This window comes from Podarcis melisellensis (assembly GCF_964234715.1).
Source record: "Podarcis melisellensis genome assembly, chromosome: 1".
NCBI classification, from domain to species: Eukaryota; Metazoa; Chordata; class Lepidosauria; order Squamata; family Lacertidae; genus Podarcis; species Podarcis melisellensis.
The window spans coordinates 102,265,720-102,288,092 of NC_138528.1; the positions used below are offsets into that span (position 1 = coordinate 102,265,720).

The following is a 22,373-nucleotide window of genomic DNA, read 5'->3' on the forward strand; positions in this document are numbered from 1 at the left end:
TTCACTAATCAAAAAGCATTATTTTATTTGTTCTAAAGTGGGGAAAATGTATCCAGAAAATTTAGTCTCCCCACCCCCTTGCCACCCAATTAACTTGAAGTCCTTGCATTAATTAGCTAATTCTGCATTCTATTTGTCCATGTGCTTGCATGCCAAGGCCCCATGACCCCCGCACCCCGATATAGTAAAATAACTAGACAGGACAAGTGTAAGGTAAGAATTGGTCAAATAGGCCACAACTGTATTGATTTGTGAAGGTTTGGCTTAGGCATTGGGTATACCATTTTACTGCAGCCCATTTGCTGGGGGTGTATTCTAGGGTCAACCCAATCTTGGGGGGCCCTATGACCTACAGGGGTCCCTGTTTGGGGAGTGCTATGGCCCTAGCCCAGGCATAGGCAAACTCGGCCCTCCAGATGTTTTGAAACTACAATTCCCATCATCCCTGACCACTGGTCCTGTTAGCTAGGGATGATGGGAGTTGTAGTCCCAAAACATCTGGAAGCCCGAGTTTGCCTATGCCTGCCCTAGCCCCTGCCTGGGTGTCCAGACAGAAGCAGCTCCTCACGGAACCCTTTAACACAGCCTTTCTCAACCTGTGGGTTGCCAGATGTTGTTGAACTACAACTCCCATTACCCCTAGCTAGCAAGGCCAGAGCTCAAGGATGATGGGAGTTGTAGTCCAACAACATCTGGGGACCCACAGGTTGAGAACCACTGTTTTAACAGGATACCCTTTCCCATAGAGGGGCAGGCAGAGGCTACCTTCTCCCCTCCATCCAAGATTAAGGCTTACTGCCACTCAAACCGCTTACCAGCAAACCCTTCACACCTGCAACCAACCCTTTAATCCCTCCATCACATCATTCAACCAAGATGTCGAAATACTGCAATGAAATGTGACATTTTTTTAAAAAGTAATACTTACATCACTCTGAATTTGCATCATGTTCCTTGTCAGTTCAACATTCATGGCATCTGGCAGGTAGGTATAACGATGGAGCAGGTGTTTGTAGTGAGTATTAGAGGCTACATCCTGAGCCTGCTTGGCAGCTTGGATGCTGACCATCTCCACAGGTGTGTGATAGCAAGTCTTGCTCTTCTCATAGTCTTTCTTATACTCCCGTTCAGACTGCATCTTTGCCACGTGCATAGAATGGACAAGCTTAGGGTCATCTTGCAGGCTTCTGAAACCAACATGTTTTCCTCTTGCTTTTTCATAGGCTTCTTTGTATTTGTACTAGAGTCCCAGCGGGAGAGAGAGAGAAACAGAGAAGTTGTGTGTGGATATCCAGACTCAAAGCACCCATTTTTATACAAGTAATAAGAGAACTATCCCCTAGGTGAGACAAGACTGATCAGATGTGGGTACTTACATCACTAGCAATGTTTCTTGACGCCTTGGCCAGAGTAATTGGAATAGAATCACCCAATACGTGGTGTCCTTTGGCTATCAGTTCATGATAACCATGTTTATAATAGCTCTAGGAGGGGGGGAAATGATATTCACATATTTAGCAAGTAGTTCAAGCAACTATTGATCAATAACTCAGAATCCATCATCACAGAAAGCAAGAAATCTCAACTTTTAGGCTATGAAGAATGACTAGAGAATAAGTTACATTAAAACCAGTGGACAGCGGTGGTGAGAGGGGCTGTACATTCTGGCCCTATCCTCAACACTGCTAAAACAACCTGTTGGCCATGTCCCCTCCCAGTAACATCTAAACATTCAACTGAACATGTGAAAGATGTCCATAGGTACACAAGGACTTCCATGCACTCCAGAACCCTGAGAAGTCAAACAGCAGGACCCCAAAAGCCTATCAGGAAAACTGCCAAAGGCAGCTAGTTCAATCCCACCGACTGTAAACTGTAGTCATTCATCGTGATGGGTGCATATCCCATGCTGACATGACATTCGCTGTCTGACCCCCTTCCCTTATTACATCATGCAGCTAGAAGTAAGGTAAAGGTAAAGGTACCCCTGCCCGTACGGGCCAGTCTTGACAGACTCTGGGGTTGTGCGCCCATCTCACTTAAGAGGCCAGGGGCCAGCGCTGTCCGGAGACACTTCCGGGTCACGTGGCCAGCGTGACATCGCTGCTCTGGCGAGCCAGAGCCGCACACGGAAACGCTGTTTACCTTCCCGCTGGTAAGCGGTCCCTATTTATCTACTTGCACCCGGAGGTGCTTTCGAACTGCTAGGTTGGCAGGCGCTGGGACCGAGCAGCGGGAGCGCACCCCGCCGCAGGGATTCGAACCGCCGACCTTTCGATTGGCAAGTCCTAGGCGCTGAGGCTTTAACCCACAGCGCCACCTGGCCCCCGCAGCTAGAAGTAGCTTTAATCAAAATGTTATCTCCACATTATGATAGCCACATGGTTTCTATTATAAGAGAATGAATTTTTGAACATCTAAATCTGCATTTGTTTACCAAAAGCATGAATGAAAGATACCTCTTTTTTTTTTTTTTTAAGTGACTTACATCACTGATGTTGGCTGCGTTGTATTTAGCCTGGATGAACTGAGGGGCATCTGAAGGCAAGTGGTATTTGTGCTTGATTTCTTCTCCGGAAGTTTTGTATAGTCTCTGCAAACAAAAAGAACAGGATAATGATAAACTCTTCTGTTCTCAAGGAAAATGTCCCATAGAATACAATGAGCTGGCTAAATGTCCTCGGCTGCAAGCCCACACACACTGTGGGCTGCATTGAAAAAGCATAGAACTCAGCTTCCAAATAAACAGTAATAGGATCAGGCAGTAAACTTTGTCCTTAATAGAGGCTGGAAACTAAAAGTGTCTATCTGCCTGCAGAATGGACTTCTGCTCATGCAACAAGACGCCCTTCAGCAGGGCTGGATTATGTTTGATGAGGCCTTAAGCTACTGAAGGTAATGGGGCCCTTTATATGTCCAACTGTCCTTTATATGGTCCAGCTGTCCTTTGTCAACAACAAATTGTCGCTGTTTTTTGTGTTGAATATATGCTATATAGGTATGTAGGTTTTCTTTTATTTGTTTTTAATCTTATATTTTGGAAATGTACATCCAGGGTTTTTTCCCTCTAATTTTTTGGGGGGGGCAAGAGAGTGGGGCCCTAAGCTATAGCTTGTTTAGCTTATACGTAAATCTGGCACTGCCCTTCATGGGAAACCTACCAGGGGCAGGAGAAACATGCCAGGAGTGGGCGGGGCCAGAGGCAAGAGTGGGTGGGGCACTGGGAGTGACTCTTACTTTTGTAAACAGTAGGCTAACAGAAACCAGTTGTTTCTACATCCCCATCTCTGCATCCAGGCAAACAAGATACATCACCACAGTTCAATGGCACATTCCAGTCAGGGCATTAAGCAGGGCCAGTGAGGGGATGTGGCCTAGGTAATGGGTGTGATTTGAGAAGAGTCCTTGGGGCCAAACATAATAGTCCCCAGGCCTGGGTTTTCCCACCCCTGAGCTAAGGGTAGAAAGCGCCTTAGCTGCAGTGCATCAACTCTTGACTTTGCTGCCTTCTGTCATACATCTGAGGGCGGGGCAGCTCCCTCATTAGAGTCTTTACAGCTTAGGGTTTTATGTCAATATATATCTCCAAAAAAAAAAAAAGATGGATCAGGTATCTCCCAAACAAATGCGGATTATTTATCCACAATGTGTTTGTGTGAGCACCTCATACAATGTTCCATTTCTTCCTAGATATTGTTAATTGCATCTTTCCCTTAGGGCTACTCACATCACTGAGTTGCAGTGCGTTCTGCTTAGCCTGGACCATGACAGGCGAGTCTACTATGCTGGTGAACTTGAGCGTGTCTGGGTGCTGGCGGTACTTCTTCTCATTCAAAGCATCTCCCGCTTTTCTAACTTTCTCTACATCCATTGAACCAATTGGGATCCACCCAATACCTTTCATCCAGCTGTTAAAGTCTGCCTTGTAAAGATTCTGGGTGGGGAAAAGAATGAAAAGAAAACAGTTAATCACATGAACAGGTAACAAAACAAAACAAAACCTCTTGGGACACACTTACATCACTCTGAATCTGCATCATGTTTTTGGACCGTTCCACGGTCATATCATCAGGCAACAATGTGTAATGGTGCACCAAGTGTTTGTAATTTGTGTTGCTAGCAATGTCCTGGGCTTTCTTGGCAGCGACAACGTTGACCATATCCAGCGGAGTGTTGTATTTGGTTTTGCTCTCTTCGTAAGCTTTCTTGTACTCCCGGTCCGACTGCATCTTGGCAACGTTCACATAATGGACCAGCTTGGGGTCATCTTGGAGACTCTGGAAGCCAACCAGTTTACCCTTGCCAAGTTCATAGTCCTTTTTGTACTGGTACTGTCAGGACACACGCAAAAAATAATATCAAAAGTGAGGTCGTTTTCCTGGTGAACAGCCCAACAGACCCTTTTCTGCCCCAGCCCTTTCTCTTCTTCCTTGGAGTCCATTCCTTTTATCCCCTTCCTCTCTGCCACATCTTCCCTTCCCAGTGGGATGCTGAGAGAGGGAAAGGTTGCTTTGATCTGTTCAACTGCAAAGGGCTCCTCCCTCACAACAGCCTCCTTCTGTTGTTTCATACATTTCAGCTTTTTCACTGCTGTTTTCCCTGCAACACACCCTTCCTTTTTGCCCACCCTACACAGAGAGAAAGAGGCTGAGGCCCTCAAGCCACCCATCCCTGCTCTTGAATCCAGTAATTGAACCAGGGATTGCTATAAAATCATCATACCACCACCATTATTAATTAGATGATGATGGTGGTGATGATGATGATAATGTTTCCTCCTCATACTCAATGCTTCTTTGAAAAGAGAATACTTACATCACTGGCTGCGTGTCTAGCAGCCTTGGCAGCTCTAATGGGAATAGCATCAATTCTTAGGTCATATCCCTTCGATTTCAGATCTTCCAGCCCCAGTTTGTAGCAGTTCTGGAGGAGAACAGAATGTTTCACTGAAACTACAGTTGGTTGCTATTCACCTATGCTTTAAAATTTAAGACTTGTGTGTGTTGCATAACAATGTATTGAGAGGAAACTTACGTCGCTGAGATTGTAGGAATTAACCCTTGCCTGGAGAAACTGGGGAGCATCTGCCGGAAGGTGATATTTATGAATTACATCTTCATTTTTGGCTTTATAAATTACCTAGAACATAAATCAAGGTATATTATATTCAAGATATTCATATTGTAGAATACTTTAAAGTTCACTATGTTTTATTGTACAGTTTTATGCTTAGAAAGTGAACTTTATAATTGAATCACAACTAAGGGGTGGCATCCAATGATGTCCATCCATCGGTGGAAAGGATTTGTGGGAATTCACCAAAGGATATACCACTGTTCATAGAAAATATCAGAGAAGTTCACAATAGTTATACATGAAATCATACAATAAAAACCATCTATTATTTTTTTTGAATCAGCTAACTATTATGGAAAGATGCATGAACAGTAGTATATAACTTTAAAAAAAACCCTAAAATAATGATTTATTGGGTTAATTGATCCCATGATGACTCCAGAATAAAGTTAGCCAACACAAATGCAGACAACATGTGCCAATACTTACATCACTCCTTTGAGCTTGGTTGATTTTAGCCTGTACTACAACAGGGTCATCTTCAATTTGTGTAAACTTAATAGTGTCTGGATGCTGACGATATTTTCTCTGTTCAAAAGATTAAAGAAAATAAAACTACAATTCCTTCACAGGAAATTATATTTTGCTATTCCATTTCTTTCATTTTTTTGTATTATTGAAAGGATGCCTTTCAGTAATAAGGATACCCTGACTCATAAATATTTAAAAATAATCCAGGTCTGAATTTGCTCACAAGAAAAGCTTTCCTGGCTTCCCCCCCAAAAAAACAACCACTTACTTATATGATAAAGCAGCAAAATCAGTATCTCCATAACAACATACAAGAAAGTCCTTTTAACAGGATCTAGTCTTTGCAATGGACAGATCTTTGACCAATATATTGTGTACATTCAGTTTCCATTCCAAAATACTCAGGCTGGCAAATGCCAGTGGATTTACCCATATTTACTCTGAAACCTACATATTGATATTGAGTTATTACATTCTTGATTGTGCATTTTAAACCCACAATGTGGCTGAACCAAATTTCTTAAATATATAAAATGGCTTCAGGACAGAACAAAACTCTTCTGTGTCATTTTGACCTCTGTATGTAAGTACAGTATGGGTTGGAGCCAGGCTAAGTTAGGTGAACTTAGTTCCCAGTTAAATCAATTAGACTCAAGTCTTGAATCAACTGTTTCATTGATTTCAGTTGAAACTAAGTTCAACTAGCAGGGCAGTCCTAATCATGCCTACTCAGAAGTAAGTCTTAGTCAATTCCATGGGATTTACTCCAAGGTAAATAGGATTAGGATTGTGGCCTTAATCTGTATCCAACACTAGTGGTCTAAAACGGGGTGTGGGCCACATTGCTAATGGCTTGTATTAACTTGCATGTACTTTATCTACTTTAGTTGCCAGTGTGTCATCAGAATGAGTGCATCCACTGAAACAACACAGACAAAGTTCTTTAAAAACGTAGAACCCCTGATCTGCTGTTTTGCTCAGAAACAAAGGACAGTCGTACCTTGGAAGTCGAACAAAATTCATTCCGGAAGTCCGTTCAACTTCCAAATCATTTGAAAACCAAATCGCAGCTCCTGATTGGCTGCAGAAGCACCTGCAGCCAGTAGGAAGCCCCGCCAGATGTTCAGGTTCCAAAAGAACGTTCACAAACCAGAACATTAACTCTGGGTTTGCGGAATTCAGGAGCCAAAACGTCCAAGTTCCATGGCGTTCGGGATCCAAGGTACGACTGTAGTAGGAAGGATCATAGCACAGTAATAGAGATTGTGCTTTGCATACAAATGGTCCCTGATTCAATCCCTGGAAAACCTTGGCTAGATCAGTCAGTGGTATGATTAGGCAAAGGGCATCTTCTTGTGTTCCAAAAGGGAACAAATCTAGCCTGCCCTTCCAAACTAGCTTTCGAAACAGGTTACACATGTGCAGCCCGTTTTTCGATAAGGCTAGGGAACAGAGTACACAGCATCAGTTTGTACATGTGATTCCTTGGTCAGATAGGGACATGTGTTAGGAAGCCTGTCTCCATGCAGCACAGTCTCTAAGCTGGCCTAGATCAGGGTCAATAAGGTTGATTCTACTTAGGGTCTACGTACCTCACTGATAATATCAGAAGCTCTCTTGGCTTTTTCAGCATCTAGGGACCCAAGTGGTATCCAGCCACAGCCTTTCATATCACTGTTGTAGTCAGCTCTGTATTCATTCTGGGAAAGACCATAAAAACAACAAAATGCAATTAACTCAATTTACACAAAGAAAACCCTCTACAAATCCAGTGTGTAGAATTTAAGAATGTAGATCACCAGCCGGGAACCCTCTATATTTTGGGGGGACTCCAATTCCCATCATCCCCAGCCAGCATGACTATAATGTAAATGTTCTCAGGAGCTGATGCTTCAACTCCCGGATCACTAGACTATTCACTGCAATCAATGGACAATGAAGCACAGGAATGACATGAAAGTGAACCCACATATTCCTTTGCTTTGCAGGTAAACCACAGAAAAAGCTATACTTCTAAGCATAAGAAAATGTTTGCTTTTCAAATCCACAGAGGCTTTCCCCCTAAACGTCTCTTATTCTACTCAACCTTTCTCAGAAAGTTAATCAAAAAGGTAAGGAGCCATCTGCTATTCCCTACTGATTATTCTTCATTCAACCTTTGGGTCTGTTAAGCTGCAAGATCCTTTTCATTCTTGGCATCGTGGCGAACGTCTTAAAATTTGATTTTTAAGGTAGTTAAATATGGGAAGTACATAGGCTGCGTTAACAACTGATGTTTCCACTTTATCCCAGCCCTAGCATGGTTTCTGTGGCTTGTTGTTGTTGAGTCCAGGAAAAGCCTAGGGGAAACATCGCATCTCTTTGAGTTTGTATGAAACCCTCCTTAGCTGAGCAGTGCTAGACAAGCATAACTACTTACCTCACTCTGTATAGCATTGGCTTTCTTGGCAAGTTCCACAGGAATACTGTCGGGGGGATAGCAGTAATTATGGATGAGGCGCTTGTAGTCTGTGTTGCTGACCATTGCCTGTGCTTTCTTTGCTTGTGCTACTGCGATCATGTCCAACGGCGCTGTGTACCTGGTCTTTGACTCTTCGTAACCTTTCCTGTATTCACGCTATAAAAGAATTAACATGTACCTTTAAGAATTAGAATTCCCAAAACAACCCAAAAATCCCCTAATACTTTGTAAAATGCAGGCTGCTTGCATGGCTATGGTGAGACATGTCTTAATTACCGTATGTTTGCACCACAACACTCACTTTTTTCCTCCTAGAAAGTAAGGGGAAATGTCTGTGCGTGTTATGGAGGGAATGCCTACGGGTGGTGGTGGGGATCTGCTGCAGTCGTGAGCAGAGGATCCATGGTTCCCCTTCCTTCCCTCCTCCGTGGATCGCTTTGAAACAGCAAAGTGGGAGAAGAGCCTCTGAGTGGGAAGGAGAGAGGGACAGAGAGCCTGCTTCTTTAAAGGAGCAAAGCGGGAGAGGAGAGGAGCCGCTTACACGAGTGTAAGCAGCTCCTGTCTGGTTGGTTCCTTTAAAGCAAGCAGGCTTTCTGTCCCTGTCTCCTCCCCACTCAGCTCGCTACATAGCCTGCTTGCTTTAAAGGAGCAAAGTGGGAGAGGAGAGGAGCGGAGCCTTCTCCCCTTATACCCCTCTCCTGCATTATTAGCAGCATCCTTCTCCACACACCCCACGCGTGTTTCTTCTCCCCTTAAACCCCTTTTCTGCATTATTAGCAGCATCCTTCTCCACACACCCCACATGTGTTCCTTCTCCCCTTAAACCCCTCTCCTGCATTATTAGCAGCATCCTTCTCCACACACCCCATATGTGCTCCTTGTCCCTTGAGTGCTTTTCCTTCCCTCCCCACTTAAAACGTGGTTACAAAGCACATGGATCCTCAGGATTTTTGCACTGGGTCACCCCAAATTCACGATCAGATCACATAGCATGTCCATGGCTACATCTTGCACCCAAAAAAAATCATGCACCCACTGTTGCCTGGGGCCGCAGCGGTGCAAAAACGTGGTTACAAAGCATGGATCCACATGGATCCTCAGGATTTTTGCATTGGGCTACTCCAAACTCACTGTCAGATCGCATGTCTGTGGCCACAGCATGAACCACAAAAATCATACATCCACTGTTTCGTTTAGAATATTTTTTTTCTTGTTTTCCTCCACTAAAAACTATGTGTGTGTTATGGTTGGGTGCGTGTTATAGAGCGAAAAATACGGTATATCAAGATTGGGTTGCTGCAATACAGTAAAAATACACTAAACATTTACATCAATAGGATCTATCCAGATCATATTATTATTAGCTAATAGGACCAGTATTAGCAGAACTTTAACCTCTAAAAAGCATCAAACCAGAACAATAGGCATTCTACACTGGATTACCCATCAGTCTCTTACAGTATGGTAGTTTTCACTACATGTCAGACATAGTTGTTACACAAGTTCAGAAGCAGAGCTGACAACACAGTATTCTGTTTTCACTGGTTAACGTCTTCCCTTAAGCATTAAGATGGATGATCTGAATAGCCATCAAATAGGTACTAACGTTCTCACCTCCGCTTAATATCTCTAGACCCTTTTTGGATTAAGTCATAATTGCCCAGCACAATCCTAAGCATGTTTATGTGAAAGTGAATCCCACTGTATTCAAAAAAGGTGTATTCAAAAAGGCTCCTTTTCTCAACTAAGTCCATTTTCATGTTAATTTCACTTAAAGGTTTGAACCCGAATATCTTTCAGAATTGTGCTTTCCTGGCACTCATTAGCAAGACTAAGTCAGTATTGGATATAAATCACAGGTTATTATTTTTACACGTATTTAGAATTATTATTTTTTGCCATTTTCCCTTGCTTCTTGTTTTGTGGAATGGAAGGAGCTAAAAGTCTCTAAATAATCTGACGTTTCCAAATAATTTGGCACACAGCTGGCATCTTACCAGTGCTAACTACAATGTGTACAATGAGGTACTTACATCACTCTGCTGTTTGGCTACTTTCTGAGAATGTAGCATTTTAGGATCATCCTCGATGCTCAGAGCTCCAACCATCTTCCCTCTGCTCTGTTCATAAGCTTTCTTATATTCCACCTACATGGGGACAAGACATTAATGGCCTTCTACATTCTGTAGCCACTGCATAGAAATACAAATACTTTTTATTTTTTAAAAAAATAATCTTCATTTTATGCAACACTTACATCACTTGCAATTTTTCGATTGGCTTTGGCAGCAAGAATAGGAATGGCATCAAACTTGATCTCAAATTTCTTATCTTTCGATGTGTCCCAGTCATACTTATAGCAAGTCTGACACAGAAGAATAAACAAATAACATGAAGAAGGTGTGACATAATATCAGGACTATAATGACATTAAATCTATCCATTGATTGTAGAGAATATATACAGTCGTACCTCGGAAGTCGAACAGAATCCGTTCCAGAGGTCCATTCGACTTCCAAAACGTTGCTTTATTTACAAAAGATGAGCCAAAATCTAGCTTTGAGGCAACTCTTTACTTAATGATGGCATTGTAAGCACTCTTCTCATCAAACTTGCAGGCCTGAACTTAAAAAAAACCCAAGGAAAGTGCTTTCCTGTTATACTGCTCTCCCCTGCTTTTTGGCCATTTCAGTACTATCCTATCAGGTCTACCAGAAGATCTGAATTAATCCTTTTGACTCCATTAAGTGGCTGCACCCACCTATTTAACAAGTGAAGGCTCATACTCACATCACTGATGTTATATGCATTGACTCTGGACTGGAGGAACAAGGGGGCGTCCGGAGGGATGGAACATTTGAATTTCTCACTCTCATGTTTGGCTTTGTAGTTCAGCTGAAATGTAGGATGAACAAATAATATTCTGAGTCAGTGTTCTCACAAGATGAAGCTAGGCCCCATGAAACATAAAACGAGGCAGGAGTTTTATGTTTTGAGTTGTCAGGTAACTTACATCGCTCAGCTGCTTGGAATTAATCTGTGCTTGTACCATCACGAGTGAATCTGGCACTTGTGTAAATTTGAGCTTATCGGGATGTTTTTTGTAGGCATACTAGGAAGACACGAAAGCAAAAATAAAACAAAATGACAGTTGATTTCCAGTAGGCATTGGCATTATGGTGATATATATATATATATATATATATATATATATATGCAGGTTTTGGTGTCCTCGGGTGTCTTCCCGTGTAAAAGTTGGGGTGTCTAGGCGACGTTTCGACGAGGTCTCACTCGTCATCTTCAGGCTGGTGCTTTCGGCTTCTTGTTACTGGAACAGAGCAGGATCTCAGTGTTTGAGTTCCTATAAATACTGTTGAGGGGGTGTGGTGTATAGCCTCCAATGTTCTGGGCAGAGAGGAAGTTCCCAGGCTAGTGTGCCTTTTCTTCTTTTGTTCCTTAATTACTTGAGGGATATCTTGAGTGATTTCTTGAGTGATATCCTGAGTACCACTTAGGTGGGTCATTAGGTGTGGATTAGTTGCTAAAGCCTTTGTGTCTTGACCTCTTGAACTTTGTGAAGAGTTTTTCTGAGAAGATGGCTGTACTGCATTTAGTTGTGCTCTGGCTTGGCTTCGTGTATAGGGGCGAGCTGTGGTTTTGTGGCCTGTGTCAGCCAGATGAAAGAAACAGGACACGAAATCAATTTTGCAGATTCCAAATTGCTCTTTAACATGGAACATCACCACAAGAGAATAATCATGGAAGCCATCGAGATAGAGAAACACCCTCACAACATGAACAAGCGAGACGACACATCCCGCTTGCCAGACATCTGGAAATTAGCCCTCCCCACAAAAACTGACACCAGATCCAGAGGCACACAGAACGCCATCACCAATCAACCACACCAGACCCAAACCCAGACCCTCTCCACAGATAAATTACAGACACCATCCAGTAGCCAAACCATGGTGGCACCTCCGGATGCTGCACCCCCCTGCAATCCCTACACAGATCTGGCTGACACAGGCCACAAAACCACAGCTCGCCCCTATACACGAAGCCAAGCCAGAGCACAACTAAATGCAGTACAGCCATCTTCTCAGAAAAACTCTTCACAAAGTTCAAGAGGTCAAGACACAAAGACTTTAGCAACTAATCCACACCTAATGACCCACCTAAGTGGTACTCAGGATATCACTCAAGAAATCACTCAAGATATCCCTCAAGTAATTAAGGAACAAAAGAAGAAAAGGCACACTAGCCTGGGAACTTCCTCTCTGCCCAGAACATTGGAGGCTATACACCACACCCCCTCAACAGTATTTATAGGAACTCAAACACTGAGATCCTGCTCTGTTCCAGTAACAAGAAGCCGAAAGCACCAGCCTGAAGATGACGAGTGAGACCTCGTCGAAACGTCGCCTAGACACCCCAACTTTTACACGGGAAGACACCCGAGGACACCAAAACCTGCATTCCTGTACCCGTGAAAATCTACGAAAGCATATATATATATATATATATATATATATATATATATATAAAACATCATAAATAGAGTTTTATAAACCAATTCAGATATCACACCTCCATTCATTCATTCATTCATTCAGCAAAAGTATAACTGGGGGCAACATAAGAGGCAACATTGACATTCACAAATCTTAAAGTTCTCTGACTGTCAAAAATATTAAGCATCCAAGAGCTCTCGTATGTCCTCCAGCCAGGGAAGTGTGAAATATTCGGGTAGATTTTACCTGGGAATCACAAGCGTAATCTAACTCTGCCACAGTACACAGACAGTGATGGATGTTATCACTTGCACAGCTATGGCTATAAAGGGTGAATAGCATTGGTATGTATGGTTTTCCTTGGGAAAGCATGCATGCGGCAAAGCACATTTTGGCCACAAGATGTCACAAGAAACCTGTAAAAGGGGAAATGATACTTGACCCATATAGAAGTGAAAGAGGACCCAGCAGTTTTATTTTAATGAAAAGCAGCCCCAGGAAGCTACAGTTCTGAACAGATGAGCAGCGGGGGGGGGGGGGGAGGAGAGAGAAGCAGATTATGGCAGGCCTATTTCCCCCCCAAAAATATTCTCTACTCACGCTACTTCTACTTCAAAGGTCCAGCCTCCTAGAAGGTTGCTTTTCATTACAAGAAAAGCATCATGTCTCTAATTTGTGAGAACAAATTGAAAGCAAACACTGACATAACAGCTAATAAAATGCATATGTCAGGAGAGGGGACTGAAAAGTTTTTATTGTTGGTTCATTTTTATTAATTAGCAGAAAGCTGAGGTGCGCAATTTGTCAAGTCAGTACCAACACTGGCGTATATACACCTGCTAATTTTTGTCTCTCTTTTTACTCATCGACTCCTCATCTCTCACTTAAGCCAGCAATGGCAGGTACTTCTCTGCAGGCCACGAATGCTGCTTGGTGGGTGGAGAGCCAGATTTCTTTGTCTGGTGTGCGACTGCATGTTAGAGAGTGTGGAGTTGGGGTCAAATGTGCCCCCGTTGTGTGTGTGCGGGTCCATATGAGCTCCCACCCTCAAAACCTCAAGTAAATAGAATTCTAGTACGTAGTTCTTTTCTTGCTCCTTCCATTAATTTCGTGGAACTGTATAATGACTGTATAATGTGAAGTCACTCAGGATATAAGTAAGATCTTGCAGAATCCACGACTTACGTCTTTGCACTGGTCTAACTTCTTCATGGCTTCATATTCTTGAGTTATGGTCTGAGGGAAGTAGCCCTTTCCCTTGTCCTCTTCATAGTCGGCTTTGTAGTTTTTCTAGGAAAAGCCACAAGGGGTCAATAACCACCATGAACTCTTATCTGAACAGGTTAAGGAAGTGGAATCCATACTTACATCGCTCTTCATGGCTGCAACTTTCATGCAGTGTGATTGGTACGGGTCCTCAAAGGTGCCTATGTAGCGGCCCAAGATATTCTGCTGATATCCCTCTTTATATTTAACCTAGAGGAGAAGTGCCACATGTTAAAATAGGCATAATTGTTACAATAGGCACAATGGGGTTTAGCAAAGTCTTCTTTAGGCCATAAACCTAAGAGCAATTGCAACCACACTTACATCGCTGAAGCCTTTCAGCACATTGTCAAGTTGATACTTCGGGGTATCGCAGTAGTTGATACTTGTTCCTTTAGCTTTTTCATATGCTTCCTTATATAGTCTCTGACGGGAGTGAAATATAAAAGTCATCATGTAGCAATAAAAGTTGACTGTGCAAGCCATTACAGTTTGTTTTTGGTTTTTTTACACATCAACTGAACCTGAATAAAGAGCATTGTGAAAAGAGAGCAAAGGGGTGCAGAAATTAGGGTGTAAGAAATCTGTGTTTTAGTGTGGAAGCAAGCTACACTTTGGAACTCCCTGCCAATTGACATCAGGCAGACACATTCGCTGTACTCTTTTTGGTGCCTGTCAAAACCTTTTTTTGTTTTGGCCAGTCCATCCAGACAGATAGACATGTTGGCACGTTTTAATCTTTTCTCTTTAGCCACTGTTGATTTTAATCACCTTTTCAAAAATGTTAAAACTGGACCTTAACGTCTTTAATTAACCATTTTTTTACATTTTATTTTATAGTTGTAAACTGCTTTGAGGGTGTTGTTGTTGTTAAATAAAAAAATAAATGCATAAAAATAAACATGCGTCTAGAGCTATCTTGGCATACTCTCCCTTTATATACAGTCGTACCTTGGTTCTGCAACACCTTGCAACTCGAACGTTTTGGCTCCCGAAGTGAGTGCTCTGGTTTGTGAACGTTCTTTGGAACCGTACGTCCAACACAGCTTCCAGTTGAGTGCAGGAAGTTCCTGCAGCCAATCGGAAGCCGTGCCTTGGTTTTCGAACATTTTCGGAAGTCGAACAGACTTCCGGAATGGATACCGTTTGAGAACCAAGGTACGACTGTATAATTAACGACAGTGTAACAGGTGGTGCACTATCTATTTGGTCCTAGGATGGAGTTGAGAGGATCCAGATAGCTATGGGGTGGCCCTTTTGGCTATATACTGGAGCTTCTGCACATATACTAGCAAGGCTTTTCAGGGCTCCACCCTTCTGCTCCTCAAAAACCACAAAAAGTCACTCCAAGAGCTGAGGTAGCCTGGGTTGCAGCGTGACTAGGATCTAGTCTAGAAAAGGGAAAATGGGGGAGCCCATGAGGGCAGCATGCTTGGGCTCATGTGCTTGGCTATTTGGATCCAGGGCAGACTTTCTTAACTTAATACCGGAGGCTACATTCCAGCCATGTGAAAGTCAGAGGTGGTTTCTATAAATATCCATTCCTCACCCCCTGGGCACATGCACACACACACACTTACCTCTCCATTATCCATCCAGACCATTATCACAATTCACAGGCACATAGCAGCTAGGCAAAAGCAATGAAGAAGCATGCAGAACAGGACTGGCAAAGGGGGTGGCCTGGGGGCGTCCCGCTAGATGGAATGTTCTATACTTGCTGATTCATAATTTTGACTACAGAACTGGTGGCAGTTTATCAATGCTTGACAGAAACAGCTTTTGAAAGACCTGTAGGACTCTTCTAATATACAGCAGCAGCATTATTATTGTTACTATTATTATTATTAATAACATTTACATCAGTATTGGACGTGATTTACACATTATGATTTTTGCAAATATTTCAGAATAGTTTTATTGCAGGGAGTCAGAAGTACTTAAATAAATGGATGAAGAATATGGTACCCTGCAGGTATCCTCCTATCGGTGCTAACCGGTGTAGTGTGTACGGAATGGGTACTTACATCGCTTTGCAGTTTGGCTACTTTTTGAGAATGTAACAACTTGGGATCATCCTCAATGCTCAGAGCTCCAACCATCTTCCCTCTGCTCTGTTCATAAGCTTTCTTATATTCCACCTACATGGGGATAAGACATTGATGGTCTTCAATATTCTGCACTGCAAGCTGATCCAAATCAGCCTGAAAACTGCATTTCTCTGCAACACTTACATCGCTGGCAATTTTTCGATTGGCTTTGGCGGCAAGAATTGGAATGGCATCAAACTTGATCTCAAATTTCTTATCTTTCGATGTCTCCCAGTCGTACTTATAGCAAGTCTGACACAGAAGCAGAAGAAACATAATATTAGGTGGGGCATAATATTAGGATGATTTAATGCAAAAATTGATCCATTTATTATGGTGTTCTTGTTGTTGTTATTATTATTAATTAGATTTATATACAGGCCTTCATCATAAGATCTCAGGGTGACTCACAGAGTAAAATAAAATAATGTAGTATAAACACCAACAACTGGGAATTGTTGGCCTGCAAGTGCTCCAATTGGACACCAGCCTTCACCAAAGGCGTCATGGACTTTGAAGAAGCATGAACTCAGGACGAAAGGGAGAAACGTGCTAAGAGGAAGGCATGCTTGGCAAATCCTCACCATGATCAACTCCCACCCGGAAACCTACGTCCCCACTGTGGAAGGATGTGACCATCCAGAATTGGCCTCCACAGCCACTTATGGAGACACTGTAAAGACCACATTAATGGAAGGCAATCTTACCCAGCTAAGAGTGATTGCCAAAGAAGAAGCAGAAAATATTGCAGAAGGTATATAACGCTCTAATTGTATAAGACATTTTTTAAAATTAAAATCGCTAGAGAGTTGATTGCTTCATTATACAAGCCTTCCCCTACAAAAGCAGCTGATAACATTCATAAGCAACTAATGAACATAAAAGTCTACTATCCCCAGGGCTCACAAATCCCCAGCATTGAATAACAAAGCTCAGTCCTAAAAAGAACATGTCATGTACTTACATCACTGATGTTATATGCATTGACTCTGGACTGGAGGAACAAGGGGGCATCTGGAGGGATGGAACATTTGAATTTCTCACTCTCGTGTTTGGCTTTGTAGTTCAGCTGAAATGCAGATGAACAAATAATGACACTGAAGGCTTCAGCTGAAATGCTAGCACAATGAAACTGAGTAAGAGGTAAGAACATTTACCCTCTCTAATACACACCATTTGTGTGACAATTGTTCAACCATTTCTATCATGCACACAAGATAAGGGACAAGGACTCAGGTCAAGGGCATAAACCTTTCAAGGAATCCGGAATCCGCACATCTCTGTTAACAGAGTAGGCCAGTGCGTATTCCTGCTTCTGCATAAATCTATCGAGTCATCTTACAGAACAAGTATTATGCCCATTTCTGAATTGTTGATCTGTTTGTTCTGGGTCACTTCCAGTGTTGTCGCGAGGTGAAGCCACAACATCACCACCGGAAGCTTGTTTGCCAGACACGGTCTAGTGAAACCTAAGAGTTTGTTGCTTGAGTTGGAGTTTGTTTGAGTTGCCAGGTAACTTACATCACTCAGCTGCTTGGAATTGATCTGCGCTTGTGTCTGAACAGGAGAATCTGTCACTTGTGTAAATTTGAGCTTATCAGGATGCTTTTTGTAGGTATGCTAGAGGGAGGAAAAAGACAAAGACATTTAATTTCCAGCAGGTACCAGTAATAACAGAATTATACAGCAGTAAATCGCTTTGAGGTTGTTGTTGCTTTTACAAATCAAGCAGTACATAAATTTTATGAAATAAAAAAAAATGTAAATAAATAAATAAATAGACTTCTAATTCAATTCAGATACAGCAGTATTCATTTATTCATCAAAAATACTACTGGCCAACCAAGATTGCAAGACTGTCTTTTGCAGATCTGAAAGAACTCAAGACTACAAAAGTTATAAAGTTCCAATGGGCTTCAGATGTCCAGCTCATGAAATATGAAACAGATTTTAGTATATTTACTGTTCAACATCATCTTATGGGATTTCACAGACAACAGAATCACAGATGATGGTGCAACCCTGGCACAAAACCATATATACTTGCCAAGCACCATTCATACATATGGCTGGACTGGCTGTATATATAAATCAGAGGCATAGACCATTATTTGCCCTGATGTGGCTAAAGAGAGTGCGCAACGTTAGTGTACATAGTTTTACTTGAGATGTGTGAGAAAACTAAGCATATTCTGGCCAGTAGATGTCACAAGAAACCTGTAAAAAGCATATGAAGATGTCACCTTTCAAAATTAGGAGACCTGGGGGTTAGCTACAATTCACATGCAAATGACTGCAGAAAGCCACACCATTTTTATTTTAATGAAGTAAAGCCCCAAGAGGCTGAAATTCCCAGCAGAGTAGTAGCTGAAGCTTTTCTCCATTGGACATTTTCCAGCTCAAAATCATTCTCTTCCTCATATTCTCCCCCCCCCCATAAGAACCTGCCTTCTATGACTGCTTTTCAGTCAAAGAGAAGTATTACAGCTCCATTACATGCCTTCATGAGTAACGTATAATTTGCACCTGACTCAAAACAGACCTTTTATTAGCAGGATGAATATTTCAAAAGAGGGAAGAGCACTTATCTTCAGTTCTGTGAATTATTAAAGTCAATGATTGATGCAATTAATTAGTACTTAGCCTAAGCCTGATCTTTGGCTTGTGTATATATGTTAATATAAATGTGTATTTGTTAATTCATCTGTGTTTTAAATTGTGATTTACACATTTGAAATGTTTCATGCTTCCGGAAAATCTGTAAGAAATTTTAAAAGAAAACACTTCAGCTCCTTCCATGAAGTCCTTGAAATTCCTGATCACGTAGCATAAGCTAAGATAGGACAAAGGTGAGATCCCATAGGAAGAAAATACTCACATCTTTGCACTGGTCTAACTTCTTCATGGCTTCATATTCTTGAGTTATAGTCTGAGGGAAGTAACACTTTCCCTTGTCCTCTTCATAGTCGGCTTTGTAGTTTTTCTAGGAAAGGTCACAAGGGATCAATAACCACCAGAAACTTCATCTGAACAGGGGAAGACAGCATAAGGAAATGGAATCCATACTTACATCGCTCTTCATGGCTGCAACTTTCATGCAGTGTGTTTGATATGGGTCCTCAAAGGTGCCTATGTAGCGGCCCAAGATATTCTGCTGATATCCCTCTTTATATTTAACCTGGAGGAGAAGTGCCGAAAGTTACAACAAACTTACCAGTTTATGGAAGTCTCATTGGGACCACTATTTAATTGCTGCCATACTTACATCGCTGAAGTTTTTCAGAACGTTGTCAATCTGATATTTGGGAGTGTCACAGTAATTAATGCTGGTTCCTTTCGCTTTTTCATATGCTTCCTTATATAACCTCTGCCAGGTGGAAGGAAAAGCCATATTGTAAAAGACCCCCATCAAATAGCATGATTCCCCCTACTCATCATGGTGCCATTAATTTAGCAAGCTTGGGCTGCCTTAAATTTGCTGAGAAGGGATATTTGGATTCAAATGCACATTTTTTTTCTGACCCAGGATGGTAAGAATTTAGGCAGAGCCTTGCTGGATCAGACCAAAGAACCCTGTTTGCAACAGTGGTTAGCAGAGATGCCCTATAATTTATTTATTTTATTATTGGTAGTAGTATTTTTTTTTTATTTTTTTTTATTTTTTTAATTAAATAAGTTTTATTTAATTATTATTGGTAGTAGTAGTAGTAGTAGTAGTAGTATACCCTACCCATCTGGGTGGCTTCCAGCAAAATATTAAAAATACAATAAAAAGTCAGACATTAAAAACTTCCCTAAATAGGGCTGCCTTCAGATGTCTTCTAAAAGTCAAGTAGTTTATTTCCTTGACATCTGATGGGAGGGTGTTCCACAGGAAGGTCTCCATTACTGAGAAGGCCTTCTGCCTGGTTCCCTGTTACTTGCCTTCTTGCAGTGAGGGAACCACCAGAAGGCTGTTGGAGCTGGACCTCACTGTTTGGGCTGAACGATGGAGGCAGAGATGCTCCAGGTATACTGGGCTGAAGACGCTTAGGGCTTTAAATGTCAGCACCAGCACTTTTAATTGTGCTTGGAAACGTACTCGGTGTATATGGTCTCGGCGGCCACTCCCAGTCAACAGTCTAGCTTTCTGGATTAGTTGTAGTTTCAGAGTCACCTTCAAATGTAGCCCCACGTAGAGTGCATTGCAGTAGTCCAAATGGGATATAACCAGGGCACACACCACTCTGGTGAGACAGTATGAGGGCAGGTAGGATTTCAGCCTGCATGCCAGATGGCCTCCATGGACAGCTGAGAGTCCAAAATAAGAACCAGAGTGCGCATCTGGTCTTTTTGGGGCACGGTTACCCCGTTCAGGACCAGGGAGTCCTCTACACCTGCCCTGCCCCTCAAGAACAATACTTCTGTCTTGTCAGGATTCAGCCTCAATCTGTTAGCTGCCATCCATCTGCCAAATGCCTTCAGACACTCACACAGGACCTTCACTGCCCTCATTGGTTCAGATTTGAAGGAGAGGTAGAGCTGGGTATCATTTGCATACTAGGTGGTGGACACCTAGCCTAAAGCCCCTGATGATCTCTCCCAGCAACTTCATGTAGATGTTAAAAAGGATGGGGGAGAGGACGGAGCCCTGAGGCACCCAACAAATGAGAGCCCAGGGGTCTGAACACTCACCCCCCCACCGCCACTTTGTGAACAAGGAGGAAGGAGCGGAACCACTGCGTAATAGTGCCCCCAGCTCCCAGCTCCTCTAGACTGTTCAGAAGGATGTCATGGTTGATGGTATCAAAGGCTGCTGAGAGATCCAGCAGAACTAGGGAACAGCTTTCACCTCTGTTCCTATCTGTCCATGAAGGCAACAGACCTCTCTCCACTCCTTGTCCTCTAACTACTAGCATTCCAAAGTATCTGAATCTGAAGGGCCCATTCAGCTATTGTGGCTAACGATTTTGATAAGTTATTAATCAGAGGCACATTTTTAATCAATAAAAGGTTGTTAGTCAGTTGATCTAGCTAACTTGCAAAGTAAATCCATAGGCTTGCTAAGCAAATCCATAAAAAGAGTCCTAATTCTGAATAATGAATGGCTACAACAAACTATTGATTGGTCTTGGCCAAAATTATCCCTGGAGAAATGAACCACACTTACATCATTCACAAGATTTCCAGCAGCTTTCAGATGTTTAAGCAGTGGGTTCTCTGTAGCTGGAAGCACATTGTAATCTGTAGAAGCCTTGGATTTTTCGTAATCTTCTTTGTATTTTATCTAGCAAAATTAAGATGAAAAACACTCACTTTTCCAAACTTGTGTACTTTGAGTCTCTTAAATTCCTGGTTGGCACTATTTATAGTGTTGCTTATCTTTCACTTCTTTTTATAAAATATGTTTGAGTAATTTACTTAGCTTCTTCAGCGAGGGAAAAGTGCAAAACTAAGACTCTTAAGAAATTTAGTGCCATTTACAGCCAACAGTTGGCATTTCATCTGTGATTCAAGCAGCTGTTTGTGCTCATCTCATGTGATGCAAGTAAAATGTGTTATACCTGCAAGTGATGTTCTGTGTGTGTGTTTAAACAAAAAACTCTTTTCAGGCTGTATTATCCATTGTGCTGAAGTTATGCTATAGAATCTGAGAAAGATAACAACGGGCAAAAAAAATGTATTGTCAGTGCCCAGTGAATTCAGTAATACTAAGAGCCAAGAGAATTGCCAACTCCTCAATGTTGCGGAGCCCAGCAGCAAGGTGACTTCGACCACAGAGGCAGATTAAGCAGCTATCTGGGGCAGCACAATACAAGGGGAGACCACGGAAGCTGACCTTTCTGCATGCAAACAGAGAGCCAATCAAGAATACTCCCCATTCCACCTAAGGCAGCAAAAGGCCTTGAACATGTTGAAAATGGATGCAATATTCATTTCACTTGCAAAACGGGAATAACAGTGGATGCCTATTCAAATACGGATTGGGAAATTGCTAAAGTATTTCAGAGAGGGCACAATCTCAATAAGTACTGAGAATATTAAGCATACCTTACTGGCAGCAATTCCAGCTTTCTTGTTAACTGCATACTCTGGTGTTTCAGTCTGCATAAAGTAGATTTGGTCTTTCTGATTCTCCCAGTCTTCTTGGTATTTTCTCTGTAGGGAGCAGAAAATACAGTTATACTCGGTTCAGTAAATTACAGGTCTAAGTTGGAATTTAACTGGGAAAGGAATTGAGAATTTAGAAAGCAGCGCGGAAACACAATGATCGAAGCACAAAATCCGTACTCATTTGCTGAATTGCAATACACTTTCTTTACCGGGCTCAAGTTATCAGCATTCATTCTGGCAACTGCAACATCATAGCATGGAGTTTGGCTCCATTTGCCCCTGACCTTCTTGTCATAGTCTTCATGATAGTTGCGCTGTAGAAAACAAAAACAAATATTGAAC

The 22,373-nt window shown here is 42.1% G+C and overlaps 1 protein-coding gene across 50 annotated transcripts in view; it reads right to left on the minus strand.

The window, feature by feature from the left end:
• NEB (nebulin) overlaps positions 1–22,373 on the minus strand; it is a 153,449-nt gene that overhangs the window by 113,031 nt on the left and 18,045 nt on the right. For 46 of the 50 annotated variants that reach the window (XM_081927805.1, XM_081927806.1, XM_081927818.1 and 43 more), the window contains exons 11-37: positions 22,241–22,345; positions 21,969–22,076; positions 21,088–21,204; positions 19,204–19,305; positions 19,009–19,116; positions 18,817–18,921; positions 17,460–17,558; positions 16,903–17,007; positions 16,083–16,190; positions 15,876–15,989; positions 14,173–14,274; positions 13,951–14,058; positions 13,768–13,872; positions 11,082–11,180; positions 10,859–10,963; positions 10,326–10,433; positions 10,102–10,215; positions 8,027–8,224; positions 7,200–7,307; positions 5,566–5,664; positions 5,035–5,139; positions 4,816–4,923; positions 4,020–4,331; positions 3,728–3,934; positions 2,489–2,593; positions 1,377–1,484; positions 929–1,240 (exon numbers count right to left, since the gene is read on the minus strand). In XM_081927805.1, coding sequence (XP_081783931.1) covers positions 929–1,240; positions 1,377–1,484; positions 2,489–2,593; positions 3,728–3,934; positions 4,020–4,331; positions 4,816–4,923; positions 5,035–5,139; positions 5,566–5,664; positions 7,200–7,307; positions 8,027–8,224; positions 10,102–10,215; positions 10,326–10,433; positions 10,859–10,963; positions 11,082–11,180; positions 13,768–13,872; positions 13,951–14,058; positions 14,173–14,274; positions 15,876–15,989; positions 16,083–16,190; positions 16,903–17,007; positions 17,460–17,558; positions 18,817–18,921; positions 19,009–19,116; positions 19,204–19,305; positions 21,088–21,204; positions 21,969–22,076; positions 22,241–22,345 — 3,474 coding nt within the window. The remainder of the gene's footprint in view (positions 1–928; positions 1,241–1,376; positions 1,485–2,488; positions 2,594–3,727; positions 3,935–4,019; positions 4,332–4,815; positions 4,924–5,034; positions 5,140–5,565; positions 5,665–7,199; positions 7,308–8,026; positions 8,225–10,101; positions 10,216–10,325; positions 10,434–10,858; positions 10,964–11,081; positions 11,181–13,767; positions 13,873–13,950; positions 14,059–14,172; positions 14,275–15,875; positions 15,990–16,082; positions 16,191–16,902; positions 17,008–17,459; positions 17,559–18,816; positions 18,922–19,008; positions 19,117–19,203; positions 19,306–21,087; positions 21,205–21,968; positions 22,077–22,240; positions 22,346–22,373) is intronic. The other 4 variants (XM_081927821.1, XM_081927807.1, XM_081927808.1 and 1 more) reach the window with 3 other exon arrangements.